Source organism: Hippoglossus hippoglossus, chromosome 10, assembly GCF_009819705.1.
Source record: "Hippoglossus hippoglossus isolate fHipHip1 chromosome 10, fHipHip1.pri, whole genome shotgun sequence".
Lineage (NCBI taxonomy): Eukaryota > Metazoa > Chordata > Actinopteri > Pleuronectiformes > Pleuronectidae > Hippoglossus > Hippoglossus hippoglossus.
The window spans coordinates 10,809,694-10,831,299 of record NC_047160.1 but is presented as its reverse complement, the minus strand read 5'-3'; the positions used below and the strand labels follow the sequence as shown (position 1 = coordinate 10,831,299).

General features: G+C 41.7%; 1 protein-coding gene across 4 annotated transcripts in view; it reads right to left on the bottom strand.

Moving 5' to 3' along the window:
- Positions 1-21,606, bottom strand: part of pdlim7 (PDZ and LIM domain 7) — a 33,945-nt gene that overhangs the window by 1,420 nt on the left and 10,919 nt on the right. For all 4 annotated transcript variants that reach the window (XM_034597134.1, XM_034597135.1, XM_034597133.1 and 1 more), the window contains exons 3-10: positions 20,932-21,083; positions 15,892-15,919; positions 14,811-15,007; positions 3,907-3,959; positions 3,420-3,663; positions 2,388-2,568; positions 2,126-2,246; positions 52-167 (exon numbers count right to left, since the gene is read on the bottom strand). In XM_034597134.1, the coding sequence (XP_034453025.1) occupies positions 52-167; positions 2,126-2,246; positions 2,388-2,568; positions 3,420-3,663; positions 3,907-3,959; positions 14,811-15,007; positions 15,892-15,919; positions 20,932-21,083 (1,092 nt within the window). The remainder of the gene's footprint in view (positions 1-51; positions 168-2,125; positions 2,247-2,387; positions 2,569-3,419; positions 3,664-3,906; positions 3,960-14,810; positions 15,008-15,891; positions 15,920-20,931; positions 21,084-21,606) is intronic.

The following is a 21,606-nucleotide window of genomic DNA, read 5'->3' as shown; positions in this document are numbered from 1 at the left end:
GGGAGCAAAAAGAGAGGCCCACGGGGAGCCGTATCAATCAAAATGACTTACAGCACAGACAAAGCACGTATCGTGCCAGCTGTAGCCCAAGGCCTCCAGAAAGCGATCCCCGGCATCAATCTTAAAGTCACAGCCGTGGCATTTGGTGCCAAACATCTTCTCGTAGTCTGGAGAAAGAGAGAGGGTAGTGATGGGAGAGGAGAGGTTTGTGAGCGGTGAGGGATCAGAATAAATCCCATCAGAGTGAAATAAATTCTAAACGAGCTTTTATCTTCCTCGAAACGCCGGTCAAGCATCCTCCTTGACCTCTCAGCGTAGGTAAACATCACTTAACACTTCTCACATGTTCTGAAGCACCGAGTGCCAAACAGGTTTCCTCCTCTTTCATCTTTTAAAAGAACTTCAGGCTTTTCCTCTTGAGGTTGAGCGATACCCCACCGCGATTACACACACACACACACACACACACACACACACACACACACACACACACACACACACACACACACACACACACACACACACACACACACACACACACACACACACACACACACACACACACACACACACACACACACACACACACACACACACAATTTAAATGACGGCTCTAACGATGGATGAAGCAGTTTTTGAAGCCAAATGTTGGTCCTCCTCTCTCCTCATTGGCCATTTGATGTTTACCTTTTTTTTTGCCCACCTACTGTACACGAGTGCCTTTCCAGAGTGGAGGGCTGGGATTAGGACGAGGGGGAAATTGCTCCAGATACTTAACTGGATTTGCCAGTCTCTTTCATTACAGGGTCTCTGGGGGAATGTGTCAGGTTATAATGCAGCTTCTCAAGAGCGAGTGGGTGAGAGCCACACAATCCCCTGAAAGATGCTGAGGCAGCAGAATGTTTATCAGAGCTACAGGCATTAGTCAGAGTGCGAGTGCTCCGATTCTGGCGTCGCCTCTGATAAAGCGGCGAACGGCGCCAGGGCCTCAGAAGTGAGTGAGAAGCGCGGCGCCTCGCTAAATCATTTACAGCATAATAGAAGAGCGCACGCCATTCATAAAATCCAATAGAGAGATGTATGAAGTAAAGTGGAGCTAAATAGATTACAGCAGATGAAAACATCACACTTTATGATTGACTGCGGTGCGCGCCGAGAGATTCACGATGTCGGCCGGTGACAAAACCCAGGAATAATACAGATGTGCTGTTTGTTTTACAAATAGTTTGATGGAAGAAAATGACAATGTCTCCGACACAACTAGAGATGGGATATCCCCCGGTGAGGTTGTTGCTTTTTGTTTTCTTTGCAAGAAACAACTAGATCACAAAATGCAGAGCCAAGTCATAGAGTTTCTGCAGTGTGCATCCATTTAATGTAAAAAAAATCTTTCATCAAAGTTCAATCACAAACTGAATGCTGTGTGGTGGGATGTCAGTTCCTTAAGTGTTATCTTTAAGCACTGTTTTCTGAATTGATTTTTCTATTAAACCTGCCACTTCCATGAGCGTCACTGTCTGTTCTATTGTTGCTAACCGCAGAGTGTCTCCTCCGTTCTTGTTCCTGAAACAACGTGAATAATCATGTTCCCTTTTTATTTGAAGCAGAGGAGTTTCACCATGACGACTCCTTCATCTCTTTGATGAAGCCTCAAGAATGTGCGACGGAAAAACCATTGTATTATTTGATTATATGAGCGAGAGACCTTGAGCGAAAACACGTTCTTACTAAACATTCAGAGACGACTCAGGCAAGATTATTGTTTTCAATAAATACTGATTGTTATTACTCTATATCTACATTATTGCTATCACTGACGTTTATTGTTAGATTTGACAGTTTGCAGGCAATTAGTTTGCTTGGGAAGAGCAGACTGAAAACATATTTATCAAGCTGAACTTACTTTGGAAGCTCACACCACAAAAACATGAAACAATTCATGTTTTTTGTGTCCTTAAAATACGACAAAGTCAAACTACTCCACACACAATACACACCGATCTGCTGCTGTTTTTTTTTGTCAGCCTTGTTTTCCATCATTTTTTGGTACTTACTCCAGGTGTTAAGACAAGACAATTTGTCATTTGTATTCAGGCTGCTCAACTGCAACAGCTCAGTCTCTCACCTCTCTCACAGTAGGGTTCACCCTCCTCCATGTAAAAAGCTTGGTTCCTGATGGCAGTCTTGCAGGCTGCACACTTGAAACACTCAACATGGTAGGTCATCTTCAGGGCATGCATGATTTCCTGAGAAGGAGAGAAATATATTTTACCGGAAAGTGGAGATACAGCCAGAAAAATCCCAGAGTCTCAGCTCTGAAACTGAACATATTCAAGTGTAAAAACGACTTGAGTTTGTATGATTTGATGCGATAAAGCAGCTCTTACCCCCGTGATCTTCTTTTTGCACTTGGCACAGTTGGGAGCATATCGATTATCATGGCACTTGGTGCAGTAGACGGACCCTCTCTCCTCAAAGAAGCCCCCCTCATCCAGGACCGCCTTACACTGTGAACAAGTGAATTCCTCCGGGTGCCAAGAACGTCCCAGTGCCACCAGGTACCGACCCCTGAAAAAAACACACACACACACACACACACACACACATCAATGTCATTTTTTTAATCTGCTAAATAGCTTTAAGATTCACTACTGGTAATAACAACAATACTCATCATTGCGAGTTATATGTCAAGGTTGGATGCACCTGCAACATGGAATAACATACAGAGAAATCTAAAGCTCAACTCTTTTTTATCCAAAGCGCAATTTACCTTCTATACCATGTTTTACCTTCAACTGTTCTTCTTTTAATCGATTCATTTGTTTTAAATGAAAGTTCATGTATTTACTAATACGTATTTATGTCTTTGTGTTTTCTTGGTGCCTTGGAATGTTTTCTGCACTCAGCTGTATGGTAAATGTATTTCCGAGTAAAAAATAAAGGTTGAATGAACTCAACACAGCTACAATGGAAACATCAGCTCCACTCAAGGCTAACAACGCACACCGAGGTACAACCCTCCCTTTGTGACCCAAAGCTGAGATACCTTTTTAAAATTCTACTGACTTTGTGCCTTCCTTTGTTGGAAAATAAATCGTCTCTCTTCTGTAACAGTGACCAGAATAAGAACCAAGATTTCGGTGTTATCTGAGAAATGTGTGAAATGAGATTTAAATGATTTAAAAGCCAGCGTAATGCTCGTCTCCAGTGATAACAAGACGTGTCCTAACCGTTAATTACACTGACTGACTTCATTTTCTGGAGACACACAGTCTGTCACTGTTTATATTAACTGTCTTCACTGATGTGTCATTTCTTTAACAGAACTTTGAAAGGAGCAAACACTGATTAGACTTTATTCCAAAAAAATGCATCAATCAAACTGTCAGCGTAGATATGTTTGTGTCATCCTATACCTGATGATTTTGTTGCAGGCCCCACACAACGGGGTCCTCCCGCTGTCCTCAGGTCCCTGCTGCGCCGCCTGCAGGATGGAGCTGCGGCTCTGCATTGGTGTCGGCTGGGCCGGCTGCTGGTGCTGGGTTACGACAGTGCTGGTTTTGTCTGGGCGAAAGCGGTCTGCGAAATTACTGTCGGTGACCCAGGGTGGTCGACAGGAGGGACCTGAACTGCCCGCCACTGCAGCTGTGGTCTTTGAGCCTGAGCCAGAGAAAGCAGAGTGATTTGTTTTGGAATTAGGACACGGAGGAAAAACTTGGCTGCGACTTGGAATAATTTCACAAAAGGAAGGGGGCTCTTTATGTAATATGCATGATGGCTGCTGTGACAGTTTTGCCTGTCATGTTGTTGCTGCCGATGCTCATGTATTGACACTTAATAAGAATCTATTAACAGAACCTGTGCTGGGCTTCTTTTTATGCATCAGCAGGAGCAGAAACTCACCATCTGGTTTATCTGCTGCCTGGGCCTTGGCAGGTGAAGGAGTTGGCTCAAGGCTGTGGGGAGAAAATGACTAATTAGAAAAAGGTACACATCTCTCTCTCTCTCTCACACACTCTCACACACACACACACACACACACACACACACACACACACATCTCAGTAACCATGGTTACTACTCAATGCATGAGCATCATGTTGGATATCAGCGGCCATGACTGCCTCCATTATGTTGTGCCACAGATAATGTTTTGTATGAACAATTAAAGGCAACATCATCATTAATATTAATCAGTATCCACTAGGGCCAGAACAATATGAATTTGCGTGAGTCAATGCTGATACCAATATTATGGAGTAAAACATCTCAGATACAGATGTATCAGCTGATATAAATGGGTTTTTTTATTTGGCAAATAGATTATAAATAGAATAGTACTATAGAGCACATACCTCCGCCAGGACCAATAGTCCACTCAAATTTGATAAAACTGCACCAAATTTCACACATTCATATCAATAAATGTGCCTGATTTTTTTCAGTGAGATCCATTAATTTTCACCTGAGAAAACGTTTTTTTTTTTTTTTAAACTCTCACAATGTGTAAGAAATTTAAAAAAATTATCCTGGATCCAGTTCCACACCAAAATGTAATGGCTGCTTTCCTGATCCAAGTCAAATCCAGTTATTTTACTGCAATCTCGCTTACAAATAAACCAACAAAGGGACGGGGGTAAAAAACAAATCCACTTTGGTGGAGGTAAATATTCCTTAAATGTTGTGATCAAACCCTTATGACAAAGAAATGTAATTGAGGCTAGAAGTTTTACAGTTTAACCATAAACTTTATCATTAATAATTATATATAAAAAAGAAAACAAATACAACCAACTATGTCGTGCTTGAATTAGGAGGGTGAACATAATTTCTACCTTCAAATGTAAACATGAATGCAAATTTTCTCTGCATTGTTCATTCTGTCAAGTAAAACTTTTCATATCAGTAAACATGTGAAAGTAATACCTGCATGTATTTCTTTCAAACGTCTTACCTCAGTTGGCCTGCATGCTGGTATTACTTTCACATGTTTACTGATATGAAAACTAATGCGGGCCAACTGATGTAATGGTTGGGCTCTAGAATCAACAGGATAACATCATCTCACCTGCTGTGCCAAGATACGCTGCTTTCATGACATAATTTCAGCGGAATTTTTCTAAAGAGATACTGGACTGTTTGTCTCTGAAGTCCATTTTATATGATAATACAAATCTTTGGAGAAAACAAATCTGATACGGAACAGAAGATACGAAGGTGTGCATCTGATAAACACGTCTTGCTCTTATTATGTGAGCAGAAAGAAACCTGCACATCGTCTCGGATTGATTGACGTCATCACAGGCAAAGTTGGGAAAGAAAAAACTCATCAGAGTTGAATGCAAAAGAGTTTCACTTCAAGCCTGCGTGTGTGCGATAAAGAGCTGCTCCTACATTTGAAAGTTATGTTACCCGCAGCAAGCGTCACCATATTCGGAAAGTCTTCAAAACCCTGACTGAGATTGAAAAACAACTTCTGAACCAAGTCAGCGAGCTCTGGAGGCGTCTCATCTTGGGAAAAAAAATATAACAGCGCCTTAGGCATCTATCATGTTTACATCATCAACTGTGCCATCTACAATACACTAATGAAACATGATGAAATCACTCCTCATTTGCAAAGGAAGAAGAGGAAGGAGTGAAGTGAATTACGCCGCAGCAGCCTTGTTCTATAGCGCCGCCTGTGTCGGGTTAAATCCGCCTATCAATTAAAACACAAAGAGTAAACACAAAAATGTTACAGAGGGAGGAGAAGTTACAGAAACACAACTGGGAGGAATCTAACCAAACGATCTCTGCTGCTTTCCAAACAGCATATTCTGAATAATAAAAAGGACAATAAATCCCCCCTGCAATAGCAGGAAGATGGCTTGCAGGGCTGGTGACGGAGAGAGGAAGTTCAATCTTAGGCAGGTAAGACCCCCATTAAAGATGGATTTTAGGATTGAAACTACAGCAGGACAGAGAAAGGAACAAAAGGAGCCTGGATGAGAGGGATCTCAGGGCAAACAAAGGACAGAACAAACCCGTTATAGCCTGTTTGACTCACAGACCCAAGGTCAGCTGCCCTCCACCCATTCCTGCCTCCTGGAGCGCCACCTAACAACTCACAACACAACATCCTGGTCAACACTGCGTCTGCTGCCCCCCCTGGCTACGCTCCCCTGCCATGCTGCCCTACATCACAACACGGCCGGTGGCTCTGACTTCTCACGCACCTCTGAGACGTTTGTTTGGCTGCGCCTCACTGCTGAAGGTTGCAGGTGCAAATTGGAGAACATCCTCTACAGCTGCTTATTCCCACCCGGAGCAGCCGGATCATGTCTTCTTGACATTTTCACTGCTTTCAACCTCCTCCTCCCCCTCTGTACGCTCAGCGAGAGGCTCAGTGTTGCAGGTGCACAAAATTCCTGCATCACAGACGTTCCAGACAGCACCCCATGGAACATTTCCTTGACATTTGCTGTTCACTCTTTACACCTCTGATTTTAGATTCCCCCATGTTTTGGATTTTCTTTTCGGGGCTTCATCCCCTGTGGGATGCATCAAACTGAGCAGTGAAGATAGCAGAGAGTTTGTTGGCAGCTCAGCAGCCGGCAGAAAGAGGGGAGCAGGTTTTGATTTCAGGCGGAGCAGGAAGCCTCTGACATGTGTCACCCTCCACAGTGAGACGGTAACGATGATGCAAACAGGAGCCCCGACGGTGACAACTGGAGGAAAATGTCAGAGAATGGTGGCACGCGTCCTGGAGAGCAGAGGGAGCCTGTACGCTACAGACTGCTCGGGTTTTAATTAACAAGCTCTTTCTGTCATTCATCGTTCCTTATTGTTTACAAGGCACATTATGTGAAGAAAACATGTGCAGAGGCGGCAGGCTCTTATTACATGCACCGTGTTGAAAGGGATATTTCTCCCTTTTTTTTTATGTACTATTACATTTTCTTTGTTTCCCATCATCATATTATTGTTACTGCTGAAATTCCTACACATGGTTGTCATGGTTGATTTGTGCTAATTTTCCAAATCTGACATTAAGCGTGTGCTGACGCCGTCCTGCATTTACACCTTTTGGATTGACTGATTGCTACAAAATAGATTTCGCCTATTTAGGTATTTATGTGATAATATCACTAATTAGCAGTTAGTTACCAATAACATTCTACGCTGCTCCTAGTTTGCATTTTCAACACATGCTTCCCCTTTTTACAACAGAGTAATATTAAAAGAACATAGTAATAATTTTATGAGGAAAACATTTCGTAATATTATGAAAATAAAGTCCTAATTTAATGAGTAAAAAGCCTTAATATTATGAAAATACACATAACAATTTTTGGGGGGGGAATAAATAGCAAGGACAACTCGTGATCACCAGAGTTTAACCAATCTCATTGGACTTTGAGCAACATCAAATCCCTGAATATCACAGATATCACCGACGACAGCCTCGACCACTATCAAACATTTTGTCTCGCACAATAGAGAAAATTTCTTTCTTCACAATAGACAGTTTCCTGCCCAATCTGCTGAAAGTCCTGATACTTATTTGGTGGAAATGAGCCAAAAGATATAACTTAAGAAGATGCTCCACATTTCTCTTTTTAACACAGGCAACAGGCTGATGCTCAGATATTCTCTCTGTAAAATGACATTATTCTCATAAAATTTCAACTTTATTCCTATACAATTATTATAACCCTTTAAGTGGCTAACATTTTCTGTAATACTTTTTAAATGTAATTTACCAATTGGAATTTAATTTAAATTCAAACAACAATTTTAGTCTAGTGTTGCTGCTGTACTGATCATTACTTCTTCACACGATGTGACAGAATATTTCTCGTTCACTCCCCTCAGCTCACGTTTTTGTTGGTTCCAAGTTTCATCTGCCAAGTTCCTGATCCCATGTTTCCATCACAAACCATTAAGTTCAATCACCTTGTAACTAGAAACCAGCCGTTGTTTTTCTCCTGGACACCAAAGAGCCACGGCACATTTTGTACCGTGTCCACAGGGAAGGTTTCTGAATAGTTCACAGCAGTCTTTTTATACAGTTTTATATCCGTGTAAAAATCTGACCATCAAAATGTTTTATGACATCTTATCTATCAGATTTGGTGATTTTCAATGTTTTGTATGGAGCTATCTGACCAGTTTACTGCTGTCACTGCTCAGCTGAACTCTAAATATAAAATGTTGGTATTTTCATTAGGTTTTAAATACTCTTTAGATATTTTATTTCAGGCAATTGCAACAGAATAAAGGCTTTATTTTCCCGATGTGCACATTGTGCACTTCGGGAATGTGTATTACTTCATGCGTGCGTGTGCTCATTTGTGTTTTTTATGCCCGACTACACAACAATTTTCTCTCTGAGGCAATAAAAATAAACCTTGAACCGTGATCTTTGAGAGGACACCCCATTAATTCAGAACTCCATGAATAGCAGGGAAAAGCCCGTTTCTACATAATCATTTTTGGTCTGTACAACAGGTGAATAAGGAAAGTGTTGCGACTCAGCAGAAGAAAGAGGGAAAATAAGAATAAACAAGAAGAACGGAAACACAGGAGAAAAGGACAAAGAAGCAAGAGTTTCTGTTTTCAGGTGTTTTTTATATATATTTTTGATGACAGCAGGAAAGAAAAGGTACAGATTTATCTTCCTTTTCTTTTTAAATGGTTGGAGAAGTCTACAAGATGAGGGGATCAGAAATGAAAACTCTAAAAGATGAAGAACTCAGTAAATGGAAGCAGGCAGAGAGAGAGAGAGAGAGAGAGAGAGAGAAAGAGAGAGAGAGACAAAAGGATCAAAGGAGGGTGTGAACCACAAAATCAAAAGAAGAATTAACAAACAGAAATGTGCTTCCCACCGCTGAGACCCCCTTCCCACCTCCCCACTCGTTTACTCCGAGTAACGCAGTGTGAAATGGAAAATAGGTCTACAGACACAGTGGTCCACAGTGTTGTCAACAATCATCAAGTCAGACATTCAGAGGGAGATCTTCCACTTAGGCTCAGTATGCAAGGTTCCACTTTGGGCTTTGTGATCTAGGCTACGTTTCTTGTATTTTTGCTTTGCTTAATCTTTATTTCCCCAAACTTCTTTTTTTTCACCCCCATCTGTTATCCGAGAGGCGAATTTGTCAACTGCCATTGGACGGTCAGCTATCTCCGTCGTCTTTGCGGTGTGGCTATCGCTAGCAGGCTCTGGCCAGGCTCGGCATCCCATGGCGTCTGGGGTGTCGCTCAGGATTTGATATTGAGGGCACGGGCAGACCTGTCGTGGTGCCAATCTCTCAGACGGGCATAGCGGGGACTCTGAATCTCGGTGAGGAACTTTTCCCTGCCCCAAGCAACAGAGATATGAAACAGAGATAGACAGGAAGGAAATAGATTGTAGGGGAGAGGAGGAATTAGAAGAAAAAAAGAAGAGCAGGAGAGAGCAGAAAGTGGAGTAAAGTGCACAAAAAAGGTGAAATAGTATCAGAGGGATGAAGCAGGTGAAACAACACAGAAACAGAAAAGCTAAATTATAAATTATAAAGTGAATTCAAGGGATAGTTTTTTTTTGCTTTCTTGGCGAGAGATACATGAGAAGAAAGACAATGGATGAGGCAGGCTAGCTATAGAACTCTGTTCCAAGTCTTTATGCTATGCTAACTGGATGCTAATATCTATAGTCGATATCTATAATTATCAACATAAATGTCACTTCATTATTTCTTTTAAGTTTAAAGATTTTTGCTCCTGAGTGAAGGTTTTGGTTTTAAACTCTTCTTTATGAGCATAGAATCACAAACAAAACATGTAAAAACATTTTACAAATCTATTGATTAAATTATATTTTTAACAATATTGATATTTTGCCCAGTGTTTATATGTCTTCTCATCCAACTTTCAGCATGAAAGCAAATAAGCTGGAATATCTATTCAAATTTTCTGTTAAAAGAAATTATTTAATTTAGTCACAGAGCAGATTCTTGTACTTATGATGCAAAGTAGGTTCAAATCACACCACAAACGCCAGTGTTTAAAGCAGCAATATTTCAACAGCAAAACACAACTATCTCAAATGTAGAAGTTGAGATATAATTCAAAATAAGACTTAAACTCAAGCTTCCACACAAACACACAACGGATCAAACCAATGCCACTCCAGTTTTTACCTGGACCTCTTCATGTTTTCATCATCTGGGTCCTGCACTGAGAGATCCAGGAGAGACACACACATCAGCATCATGTCTTGCTGATAAAAGTTGACACACACCTACTTCTGCCTTTCTAACAGACAAACAGCCAGTTGAGCCTATACGGACTCACACAGCATTAGAAATAATGTACATTACATGAACAGGTGGCTCCTACACACATGATCAACATGTAGAAGTGTAGTTGATTTTTCAGACTGATTACAGTCATGGAAAAATAAGAGCCACCTGACAGTGGAGACCCCGCTCCACAGCTGAAAAATAGACCCCCTGTGTAATCCACCGTTGCTGTGTCGCTCACTCTGACAGTGACTATGATCAAATCAACAGCTCACTCATAGGCCTCCCTCTCTGCAATGTCACTTTGCAGGACTCAGTCCTGACTTACTGAAGTCGGTGCCTGTTAGCTGGGCCAGGATGCGGAAGGAGCGGGACTGGGTGGTGCCGGTGCGGGGCTGCCAGTCCTCAGTGTCCTGAATCAGCCTCTTCTTGCTGCGGTCGTTTGGGATAAAACAGGCCATGTTGTCCACCCTGAGGCCGTGCCTGCACACACACACCCAGCAGCAGCACACGGCAGGCCAGTTAACACAACCCCATCAAGGGACCACCCACTCACATCAACCCAACTAATCAAGTGACCTTGAAAATAGAGGACACCCCAAGCACATCATGCAATATTTAAGAGCAATGCTCAGTATCACAGTCACGCAATAAGTGAGCTAATGGATGGCCATTACTTAGATTTCTCATGGGCACACTGTAGACTCATAAATGGACATTAACGCATTAGAAACTGTATTTATAACTGTCATTAAAATCAATGGGCAAAAAGCTGTCAGAATTACAGCATCTAGCCTTGATTGTGGACGACTTTTACTACATAATAAAGCTTTTATTCTGCTAAACAACTCAAGAAGCAGCACAGCTTTTCACTTCAAGCTTTTTTTCCCCCCCCAACACATTTGTAGGTGAACTGCAGCATGCATTCGTCAGAAAGCAAGTAGAGGATGAAAGATGGATCTCATTTTAATGACCTGGCATCTTTGTTCTGTAAATCCAATCATTGAATATACACGAGAGCATCAGCGCTTTTCTCTCGTCATTATGAGCCTGGCCATAATAAACTACTGAGCTGACAAACGAGCCTGCATGCAGCTGCCCCTTACTTGGAGTCTAGGTACACATCGTCATAGTAAGTAGCTTCACCCCTGTAGAATAGACCACAGATCAAACAGAGAATGTATGGAGTTAGCAGAGGAAAGACAAAGAACAGATGGCAAGTAAATATTAGAGATGGAGTTTATCTTATTAGATCTAATATATATGTGTAATTCAGGCCTGTGCATCATTTAAACCTGTCCAGACTTGTGAGATGGCAACTGCAAATGGTGAAATGGATTCTAAGGCTACATCCATACTACCATGTTTTTGTATGAAAAACGCAACAACAACGCAGAGCTACGGTTACGCGTGGCGTCCACACTACTCCGGAGTTTTAGACCTGCTAAAACAGAGAAGTTTGGAAATGCTGCTGGCTCCTTTTTTAGATCGCAAGCTCTGGGCTACGTTTCAGTCTGGAATGACAGAAACGGAGATGTTTCGAAAAATTGTCCAAGTCACTCACTTGCTGATTGGTTGATACATTTTCGGCCACTGCGTAGCTTTCGCTGATTCATCAGGTTGCTATCACACAAACCCTTTCCAGGAGAAAAACAACCGGCATAAGCCTCGGCTACCAGTGTGGAACGCAACATGGTTAATTAATTAAAAGAAGAAGAATTCCTATTTACACCAGGACACACACATGCCCAGTGTAAGTGAGCGGTCATGTGATATATTATTATAGGCAAGTTAGTATGGAAAGGAATTGACACTGATATGGAGCAAAACTTGTGTTGAGAAAGAGGGTTTTAGTTTGAAAACACAGGTTTTCAAAAGAAATCATAGTAGTATGGATGTAGCCAACAGAGCAGTCGTGCCAAACCCGAGGGTCGGCCCACAATAGGCTTTACACTGCATTGTTTCAACAGGTCACAAGACAAAAAGGTTGGGAAACACTACGCTAAAGGATGGAAATCATACACAAGTTTGAAAAACAATTTAAAAAGGCAAAGAAATATACTAACTTGTCAAGAGTTTCCATCTGCAGAGTTAAAAGACAGGAGTAAAAAAAGACAGGAGGAGGAAGGAGAAGGAGGTCAGAGTTCAGTTTGGGGTTAAATGAGAAACAGAACACGTCAATATATGACAGAGGTTTTACACAGCAGAAGATTAAAAAATACTGCAGGATGCAAAAAAAAAACAAGCAGGAGGTGACACGAGACATGCTGTCATTGTCAAACAGCTCAGTGAAACAGTGAGAGAGGGGGTTGTCTGCCTGTCAAACCTTCTATTGTCACCCTGACCCAAAATGACTCCCGACATTTGGCACAAAACCTTCGCCGTTCTGCTCCTCTCGCCCATGTGCACAAATTCTTGTCAGTGTTATGTAAATCCCTGTGCAGTTGACAAAAAAGCCCCTTGCCTGATTTGTGTGTCTCTGCAGTTTGTCTAATTTTCCTCCCACAAATGCCACGGCAGCGACCTCTTATGATGTCGGAAATAAGCTCTGTACAAACAACATCACACAAAACCTGTTTCAATGCAACACGTCTGGACACATTAGTCATACGCCGTTTGCATCAAACTGTTTATGGTCTGAGGAAATCCAACAATGTCTTCATCAAACCCCGGCTGACACTTTTAATTAGGCTGCATTCTTTTCAAAGAAGGCCTGGGGAACGCGTTCGGGCCATCTGCAGAGAAACTTCACGAGCATGTGACGCCTCTCCAGGGGTAAGCGAGTGAGGCTGCTTAAATAATCCAGCGACGGGGCCGTAAAGGCCGTGTGGGAACTCGGCAGAATTTATGAGCCGGGCTAAAAACGGCAACAGACCACGTCTCACCAATGGCTGCAGTCCGACGACCACCATGACCCAAATTACAGGAGCCCGACAGGCCTACTCCTGAAGACCGTGTCATGACATATAGAGCCAGTTTCAGGATCCTTTAAAATATATCCTGCAATCCCTGTAAAATCTGAAAAACTGAGTGGTAAAATAAAACTGGAGGATACTGCCGTTTATCTCTTTCATAATTATAGCTGCAAGAGTTCGCTCCATTTTTTAATGCACAGCAGAAATTATTGCATCTTTAAAATCATCTTTCGAGCCAAGTTACTGTTTTACAGTTACAAGCAGAGGTCAGAAGCCAAACTGATCAAGAAAGTTTTCAAAGAGAAACTTTTGCACCCGCATTAGAGATTCGATTTTTTTTTTTTATTTCAACACAACAGATCAGACGTTTGCTTGAGGGACTCAACATCAAAGCTGGTGAGAAATAATTTTAACTTCTGGCACAACAAATATTTTACAGATCTGAGGTAGATCAGTTACGTGTTATACCTCCTCTATGTGCATGATGCACAAGCATTTTATTTATATATATTTGACTTTTGTTATATTGCTATTATTGAAAACTATATAGTAGTAATTACAGATATTGTTTTATTTCCCTGCCAGTTTAGTGCCGATCAAGTTCTAAATCATTTTTCATGGATTTGAAAGTAATCAATTCTGCCATTTGTATAAGATAGAGGTAAGAATCACAGCCAGTAAATAACAAATCTGTTGAAATAGGAACTCTAGGTAGATTGTTTTGCGAGAGATGATTAATTTCTCTAAGACCGTAAAGTCTTACATTTTGGTTTGTGACACACACACACACACACACACACACACACACACACACACACACACACACACACACACACACACACACACACACACACACACACACACACACACACACACACACACACACACACACACACACACACACACACACACACACACACACACGATGATGGGGATGAGAGGGGGAGGTTTGATGGAAAATAAATCTATATTTACAAAAATAAATGACAACTTCTGCAGCGTCAAAAGAAATTCACCCGCAGAGTGTGAGAACAAAACTCATTTTACGAGACCACAAATGTGTGAGTTGTCATCAACACGTCTAATCTCTGTAAAAACAGTTTGGGTCTTCTGATAAAATCCAGTGTTGAGGAAGACAGTATAATATCTGTCTGAACCAAACTATGATAAACAAGAAAGTGTGGCTCTGTTTTGACAAAAGGTCAACAACCTCGTCCTTATTGCATTAGTTGTTCTGTGGTCGGCATCTGTCATGACACAATATGACGGCAGGTTACTGTTACTGCTGGTGAGACCAACAGCACAAGGTTATAAAACAGCAGACATATGCTTTTCGTCTTACTAATATTAATAGAGCGGGTCGATTAACTTGATCTCAGCATTTGTTATGTTTAATTTGTATTTGTTCTTGTCTGTAATGCTTCTTAAAATCAGTGACAGCATTTTGGCAACACGCTGTAGCCGTGATTGAAGTCAGTTCTTGACGTAATGCAGTTTGGGAATCCCAACGGGGTTATTTTCCCCTTTAGTGTAAAACCAGAATAATGAGACGTCAAAAATACCATTAAAACCACATCAGTCACATTGTGGTTCAGAAGGTAATAGTGTTTATTCATCCACCTACCCATTCTGTGGCTGCTGCATACTGGCACGGCCCTGCGAGCAAGGCGTGTTAAGTTTGGGCGAGTAGGCAACAGGTTTAATAGAAGGTCCTGAGTTGGCACTAACACCACCTGCTGTAAATGGCCTCGCCATCTTGTTAATGGCTGTGCTGGGGGCAAAGGAGTACTTTGGCTGAACAGAAGCCGGAGCAAGCGAGTCCTATGAGGGTGAGGGAGAGGGAGACAATGCAGCACAGTGCACAACATGCAGTTAGACATTTCTGACACACAGTAAAAGTTCCTTCTGCTGTTGCACAATCCCAAGCGGTACGTTAAGAAAGCCTCCCGTGCAGCCCAATATTTTCTCATAGCAAATGATTACTCTGTGCTGCAGGAGTGGCTCTGTCAAAGCCTGCAGGCTTTTCTCTGCACAAGTGCGTAAGAAGTGTGAACACAGCCATTTTATTTGTGTTGGCCGTCAGCCAGGGACTGGCCAAAGTAATCTGCTGCTGCTGGTAAAAACCCCAAAAAACTAAATGTTCAAGGTGAGAAATTGTCATATTTGACTGACATGACTCACTAATGAGATTCCACACTGAGCATTATGCCCAGCCTGCAGGAACACCTACTAAAATGGAACATTGACTTTGTGAGAGCATTATATTCCAGCTGTTTCACTAAAACAGCGTGCAGCACAAAGCAGTTCACGACACCACTGTGCCATTCAGACTGTAATCAGCTGGGCAGGGGACTCTCCAGAGGGTTTGGCAGTGGAGCTGAAAGCATCAGTATTCGTCTGCTATCAGGGATTGTGCAAGGCATTACAAAAACACACTGCAGGGAATTTCAAAAGAAGATTCACAACACACTCCATCCAGCAAACATCTCATTTAGCAACTCACTGGTGCTTAGCTAATGCACAGCGCACGGACTCTGTGAGAGCTTGACAGGTGAATCAGATGGATTTAAACACAGGGTGACACAACACACTGGTGAGGCCAGTGGTGGACAATGATTAAAAGGAAGTTTCAGATTTAATTACATTTCCCTGTAGTTCAGTAGCAGACCATGCAAAAAGCATCCAAGTGGCAATTATAGTCTTACCTTCTGCTCTCCACCTGCTTTGTAAAGTCTGTGGAGAGAAAAGAACCGTAATTAAAACATGGTTTCATTAAAATCATCTGAAAAACGTTTATGTCACAGTCTGAATATACAGTCTGCGATTTATACATCCCCAAAGTTTGCAGGATTTCAGTCAAAGGAAAAGTTATTTTTCACACAGCCTCCTTCTAAAAGGACTGATTTTAATTAATTGAAACTTCAAGACCAACAATGAGAAAATACATCAAATAAATAAAATGGAGACCAATAGCTGGAGAGAGCTACTTCAGCTATAACTTGGTCAGTGGAGTGAATATAGTCCTCTTATCAAACCACATTTAAGTTCACTCGATCCAGATTTGTATCCTGCAATCCTACAAAAAGTGGGAAAAAAAATCCTCAGAATCTGCACCAAAACTATATGGATTCTGTCTTGGGTCAAACCCCCCCCCCCCCTTCACAAAGTTTCACGGAAATCAGATGAGTAGTTTTTGTGTAATCCTGCTCCTTCAAACAGAGACGAAAACATTACCTCCTTGGCGGAGGTGATATGGGATCCAAAAGAGGGAAAGTTGTGACAGAACTTTGGACCCCACTATATTTTACAGGCTGTGTCTTTTTGTTGTAGTTCCCTTTGGAGAAAACATGCATGCTTTGACTGCAAAAACAGGGAGTTTCAGTCTCTTTGCTAAATGCTTGAGACAGTTTTATTAGGGGTTTTGCAAACAAGTGATCACACCGGCTTTAAACAAGTCCAGTTAAACCCACTTATCTGAACTGCTCAGAGACGCCAGAAAGGAAGAAAACACTCAAAATATCCCCTGCACTCGTCTAAGAAGTAAAAAGCAGTCCTGCACAGAAAACAAATCAAGTTTGGGTTATAACTGCACCTTTGGTTTTATATCTGAACTTGTGGTTTAGATAATTGGGTTCAAACTGGACATGTTTGCTGTTATCACTTGTGTTTTAATGCCCCGTGGACTCCACAGTCTTCAGCCAGTTCCCTGTCTGCTCATATATCAGTGGTTATGCTAATCAGCAGACGAAACAAAGACAGAAATAATGTGAGAAAAGAATCAGGTCATAGAATCACTGAAGTTAGCTCTCCTCTCATTATGCACCCTCTAAAACGCACTACTTTTCTTATCTGCATATTAACCACTACCCAGCTAATATGATACCGCAGGTGGCCCAGTGATGTACACTGCTCTAATCCCACGACTGACATTATCGCTGTGCCCTTGCTGGCTGGAGCAGCACGGCCGATAGTTCATTAAAAAATAAAATATACTTACAGGTTTACAGTGCTGGTGGCTCCTAATGCAGCCAAACATAAAGCACTACCGTCCCCTGACCACAGTTTGTACATTCTACACAAAGCTCGTCGCCCTCATTGTTTCAGAGCGCGGTCACACACACAAAACAGTGCCCACTGCATCCATTACAGACCGGATGACGACAGGGCCGCGCAGATCCAGAGAAGAGGAGCAGAGGCGCACTGACATGTCTGTGCACGTCACATTTCTGGGAAGACAAATAAATATGACACTCGCAGCGCTACCCCACAATTTGATGAGTCACCGCTGAAATCGGGAGATATGAGGAATGTGTATGACAGCTGTTCCATCTCTGTATTTATTCTGGCAAATCGAGCTTAAATGAGCAAACACGGAACTGATTAAGTCACCGCAGCATGGGATAAGTTTGACCTGCGCTGAAACGGAATACGAGCGCCGTATGAGATCATTTCCTGCCTCATTTCACGGGTCACTTAGTTTAGATGATGCATGTTGGGCTTTGAGCTGATTTCAGATAAAACGTGAAGTTGCTCTACAGGAATGAAAACTCCCACGACACCATTAACACCATCGCACACATCGGGAATATAATCAAACCTCCAACCACAACTATCCAGACCACGATCATTGGATTTGAACAAAATGAGGCACTAAAGCAAACAATGGGACCTCGGCTCATCACCGTGCAGCTGTCCTCCTCTCTTGACATAAAGGAAGCTGTGGATGGCAGCCAAGATACAAGTGAATAAAACTGACAATAGCTCCTCTCTGATAAGTGTAACGGGGACACAATGTTTGCTTGTCTTACAATACAGCAACAATGGGAGAGGGAGGGAGTGGAAGAATGTGAAATGTTTACCATCCCTGGACTCCACAAGGAGATGAGAAATAGAGGAGGCAAACCACAGAGAGCTGGAGCAGTATGGCCGCAGTTAAGTAAACACGCCGGGTTTATTGCAGGACTATCAAAATATTACACCACTCACTGCGTATTAGAGGTGAAAGAAGAATAAAAAACATTCTTGCATTAAATAGATGTAGGACTTGTGTTTTTAAATGCGCAGTAACAACAATTTCAGCCATAAATCTTCAGTTTTTTTTTTTTGGGGGGTGGGGGGTTAAACAGACCCTGGGGCACATCTGGCTCATATACTCAAGCTCATCAAATCCCTCAGCATGACGTCACTTTGCTCAGTTCTTATCCACCGTTTGCCACAAACCTGACAAATTTCTCACCGTCGCTTTTTTCTAACTCTTCTCCTTTCACTTTTCCTCCTTTCACTTTTCCTCCTCTCTCCCTCTCTCTCTCTCTCTCTCTCTCTCAAACTCCAACCCGGGAGTTTGCGGCTCCCTCGCTCTCCCTCACACTCCTTTTAAGGCATTTAGTAGGTCGGAGAATAGCGTGTGACCTCTATCTGCAGGGGAAAACGTGCAACATCAGCAATGTGTTTTGGCTTTTTGGAGATATAACGGGGGAACTGCAGCTCTTTGCTCGGAAAGAGACGGATGTTTTTAAAATGTTACCTAAAATGACCTGCTGCAATAATTAGTGACGTTAAACTACATGTTACACACAAGATTATAGTGGGCGTAAGACAGTGATTCTGCTAAGTTTAACATTCTCTGTACTTTCCTCCCCCTCCACCTACTTCTCTCTCTCTCTCTCTCCTTTTCCTCCATTATTCGCTCGCTTTTCCATCTGAACAAAACTGATAAAATAGCTTAATCTTTGCTCCTTTAGCAGAACACATTATGTCTCAAGTATTGATTTCAATACCAACACTCATCTGTTCTCTTTGACATTGATTTTATGCTGGGGCTGCAAGTAAGGACTACTTTTCATTATAGATTTATCTGCCGATTATTTTCACCTCCCTCTCGTGTATGACAAAGAAAATCCTCACTTCTGAGGAGCCGGCCAATGTCTGGCATTTTTGATTAAAAGAAGACCAGAAAGATTATTCGTCTGGAACTTAATCGACTTCCTGTCTCCCAGGTCTCTAGTTGTGAAAAGCTTAATAAAAATATTTTGAAAAAAACGAAACATGAAGTGGTGGATCGGCTGGATTTAGTGACGCGAGCAGAGAAATCCACGCTGCGTGAATGAGGGAGGAGGAGGCCGCTGCTGACGTTCACCGGGATCTCTCTCTAAATCGGAGACCATTTCATTTTTCGTTCTGGCTCCGTTCTCATCTGGAAAGTAATAGAAAAGACATGTGGCTCTTCTGACTCGACAAACCAAGTGAACAAAGAACATTTGTCAGGAACTTAACAGCTGAGTCTCTTGGCGGGCGACGACAAAATGAACTGGAAGTGAGAATAGCTCAGTTACAGCTGTGATCACAACCTCTACACTTATGAGTATCACAGAATCAAAATGAGTCCCATGACAGCAGCGAGGCACATCTTTATTACTTAGCGAGTCAATAGCTTCTCGTTTTCCAAAGGCTTTGGGCTCTTGGATGGTTATGTTCTGCGTTTCCCTGGGAGGGGGAATCTTTTTCTTATAATTAAGCCTGTGATGAAACATTTGGCTTGTAGTCTACGGATATACTTTATCAGTCAGGAATTTCTGGCAGCTGTTATGTGAGCAGGTATGAAGGTTATCCAGGGAGAATTAAATTAAAATTTGAAAATAGATTTTGCTGGCACACACTGAACAACAGAATGTTTTAATCTGAAGAAACTGTTTCTCTAATATCATTATAAAGCCAAAGTACAGGTTCCCATGGGTTCCTGTGTAAACGGTGTCACACCTGATCACAAGCTAGTGGTTCCACATGACAGCAGTCGTTTTGCAGACTATTTCACTATCTAACGGCTGTTTTTGCTTCTTAAAGGCTGAAAAGGACAAAATATTAGTGTAATACTGAGCTAGAAAGAAATTAAGATCTCACAGCTTCACACAATCCTCTTATTACTTTAATAAATAATAATGTCTAGAGGTTTTAAACCTGATCTTGGTTTGAACTGCTGTCAAGAAGCATACAGTGATGAATCCTAGGACTCCTTGACTGCCAAATTATCGCTGTTTAACTTGTTAAAAATTGCCCCTACAAGCACAACTCCGTCATATATTGGGTTAATATGTGCACTTGTCTCATGAGTGTGGTTCCAATTGCAAAATACACTGCAATTTGTTTAAACCCGGCACCGCCCAGCAAGACTTTGGCAAGCGTTTGTACAAAAAGAGCATATTATAAACAGAAAACCCAGCAACAGACCTTAATATGCTTTGCACTCTTACAGTTCAGTGGATCAAATTTGTACACGGAGCACAAAAAAAAAAATCACTGTGTGGAATTGTGAATGAACTTTATGAAAAGATAAAGGTCAGATTCCACTCAAATTTGTTCAGTGGTTTTTGAAACAACCCGTTTACTTCTGTATAAGACAAAGAGACAAAAAGGATTCAAAAACAAAAAACCTACCCTTCAGAAATATTTACTTTTCGAAAGCAATTTTTCTGGCACCGTTTTGACTCGCGATCAGAAATTTGAGCCAGAGCCAGATCTAAAACTAATGCAGGCATCAGGACAGTAAATATAATAGAAAGTGCAAGATGGTAACTCATAAGTATTTTGCAACTATCTGTCATACTGGGCCGAACCTCAAGGACGTTATGCCATCTCATTTTTCTCAAAGTAAGAAAAAAGGAGGACGTGTGCTTTGTGGTGATTTATGCTGCTGACCAAGATAAAAATGGAGGCTTGTTGAATCCTTCAGGTGCCACCAGGTGACTTACTTGCTGAGAGTTAGGGTGAGGGAGTCTGTTGCTGCTCTAATCTGGTTCTGCGCCTCCACGTGGGTCATGTCCTCCGCGTTGGTGTCGCCAATGGACACCACCCAGTCTCCGACACCGACACCAGCCTGAGCGGCCTTCCCGCCCGGGGTCAGCTGGAGGGAAAGAAAACAGAAACCAGATGTTAGGGAGATGTGTTTGGGGAGTGGTAAAAGCTCCAAGGGCAAAAGTATAACTTTGCTGTTTATAAAAATACACAGATAATGCTGGATGAATTGGTCAAACACACAACTAGACTAGACTTAAACTTTAACTGTTTCTTTCTTTGTCATGTTGAGTGCCTCCACAAAATGTCATGGAAACCGGTTGAGTCGTTTTTGTGTAACCATGCCTCAATGTTAGAAATAAAAAAATAATTACTTCAAAACACAAAATATAACTTTTGATGCTTTTCCTCCATTTCACTATTGTTTTGTTATCCTAGTCAGTATATATAATGCTATATTAAATATATATATTTATATACACATTAAAGAGATATTACAGATATATAATTGTTTTCAAAACAAGACTTAAAAAAAAACTGCATTACCAACCTTTACATCATACAGATAAGAGAAGCTCAAAACAAAGATATAGAATATCTAAAAATGCACAGAAACGTCTGTTATCCACAGT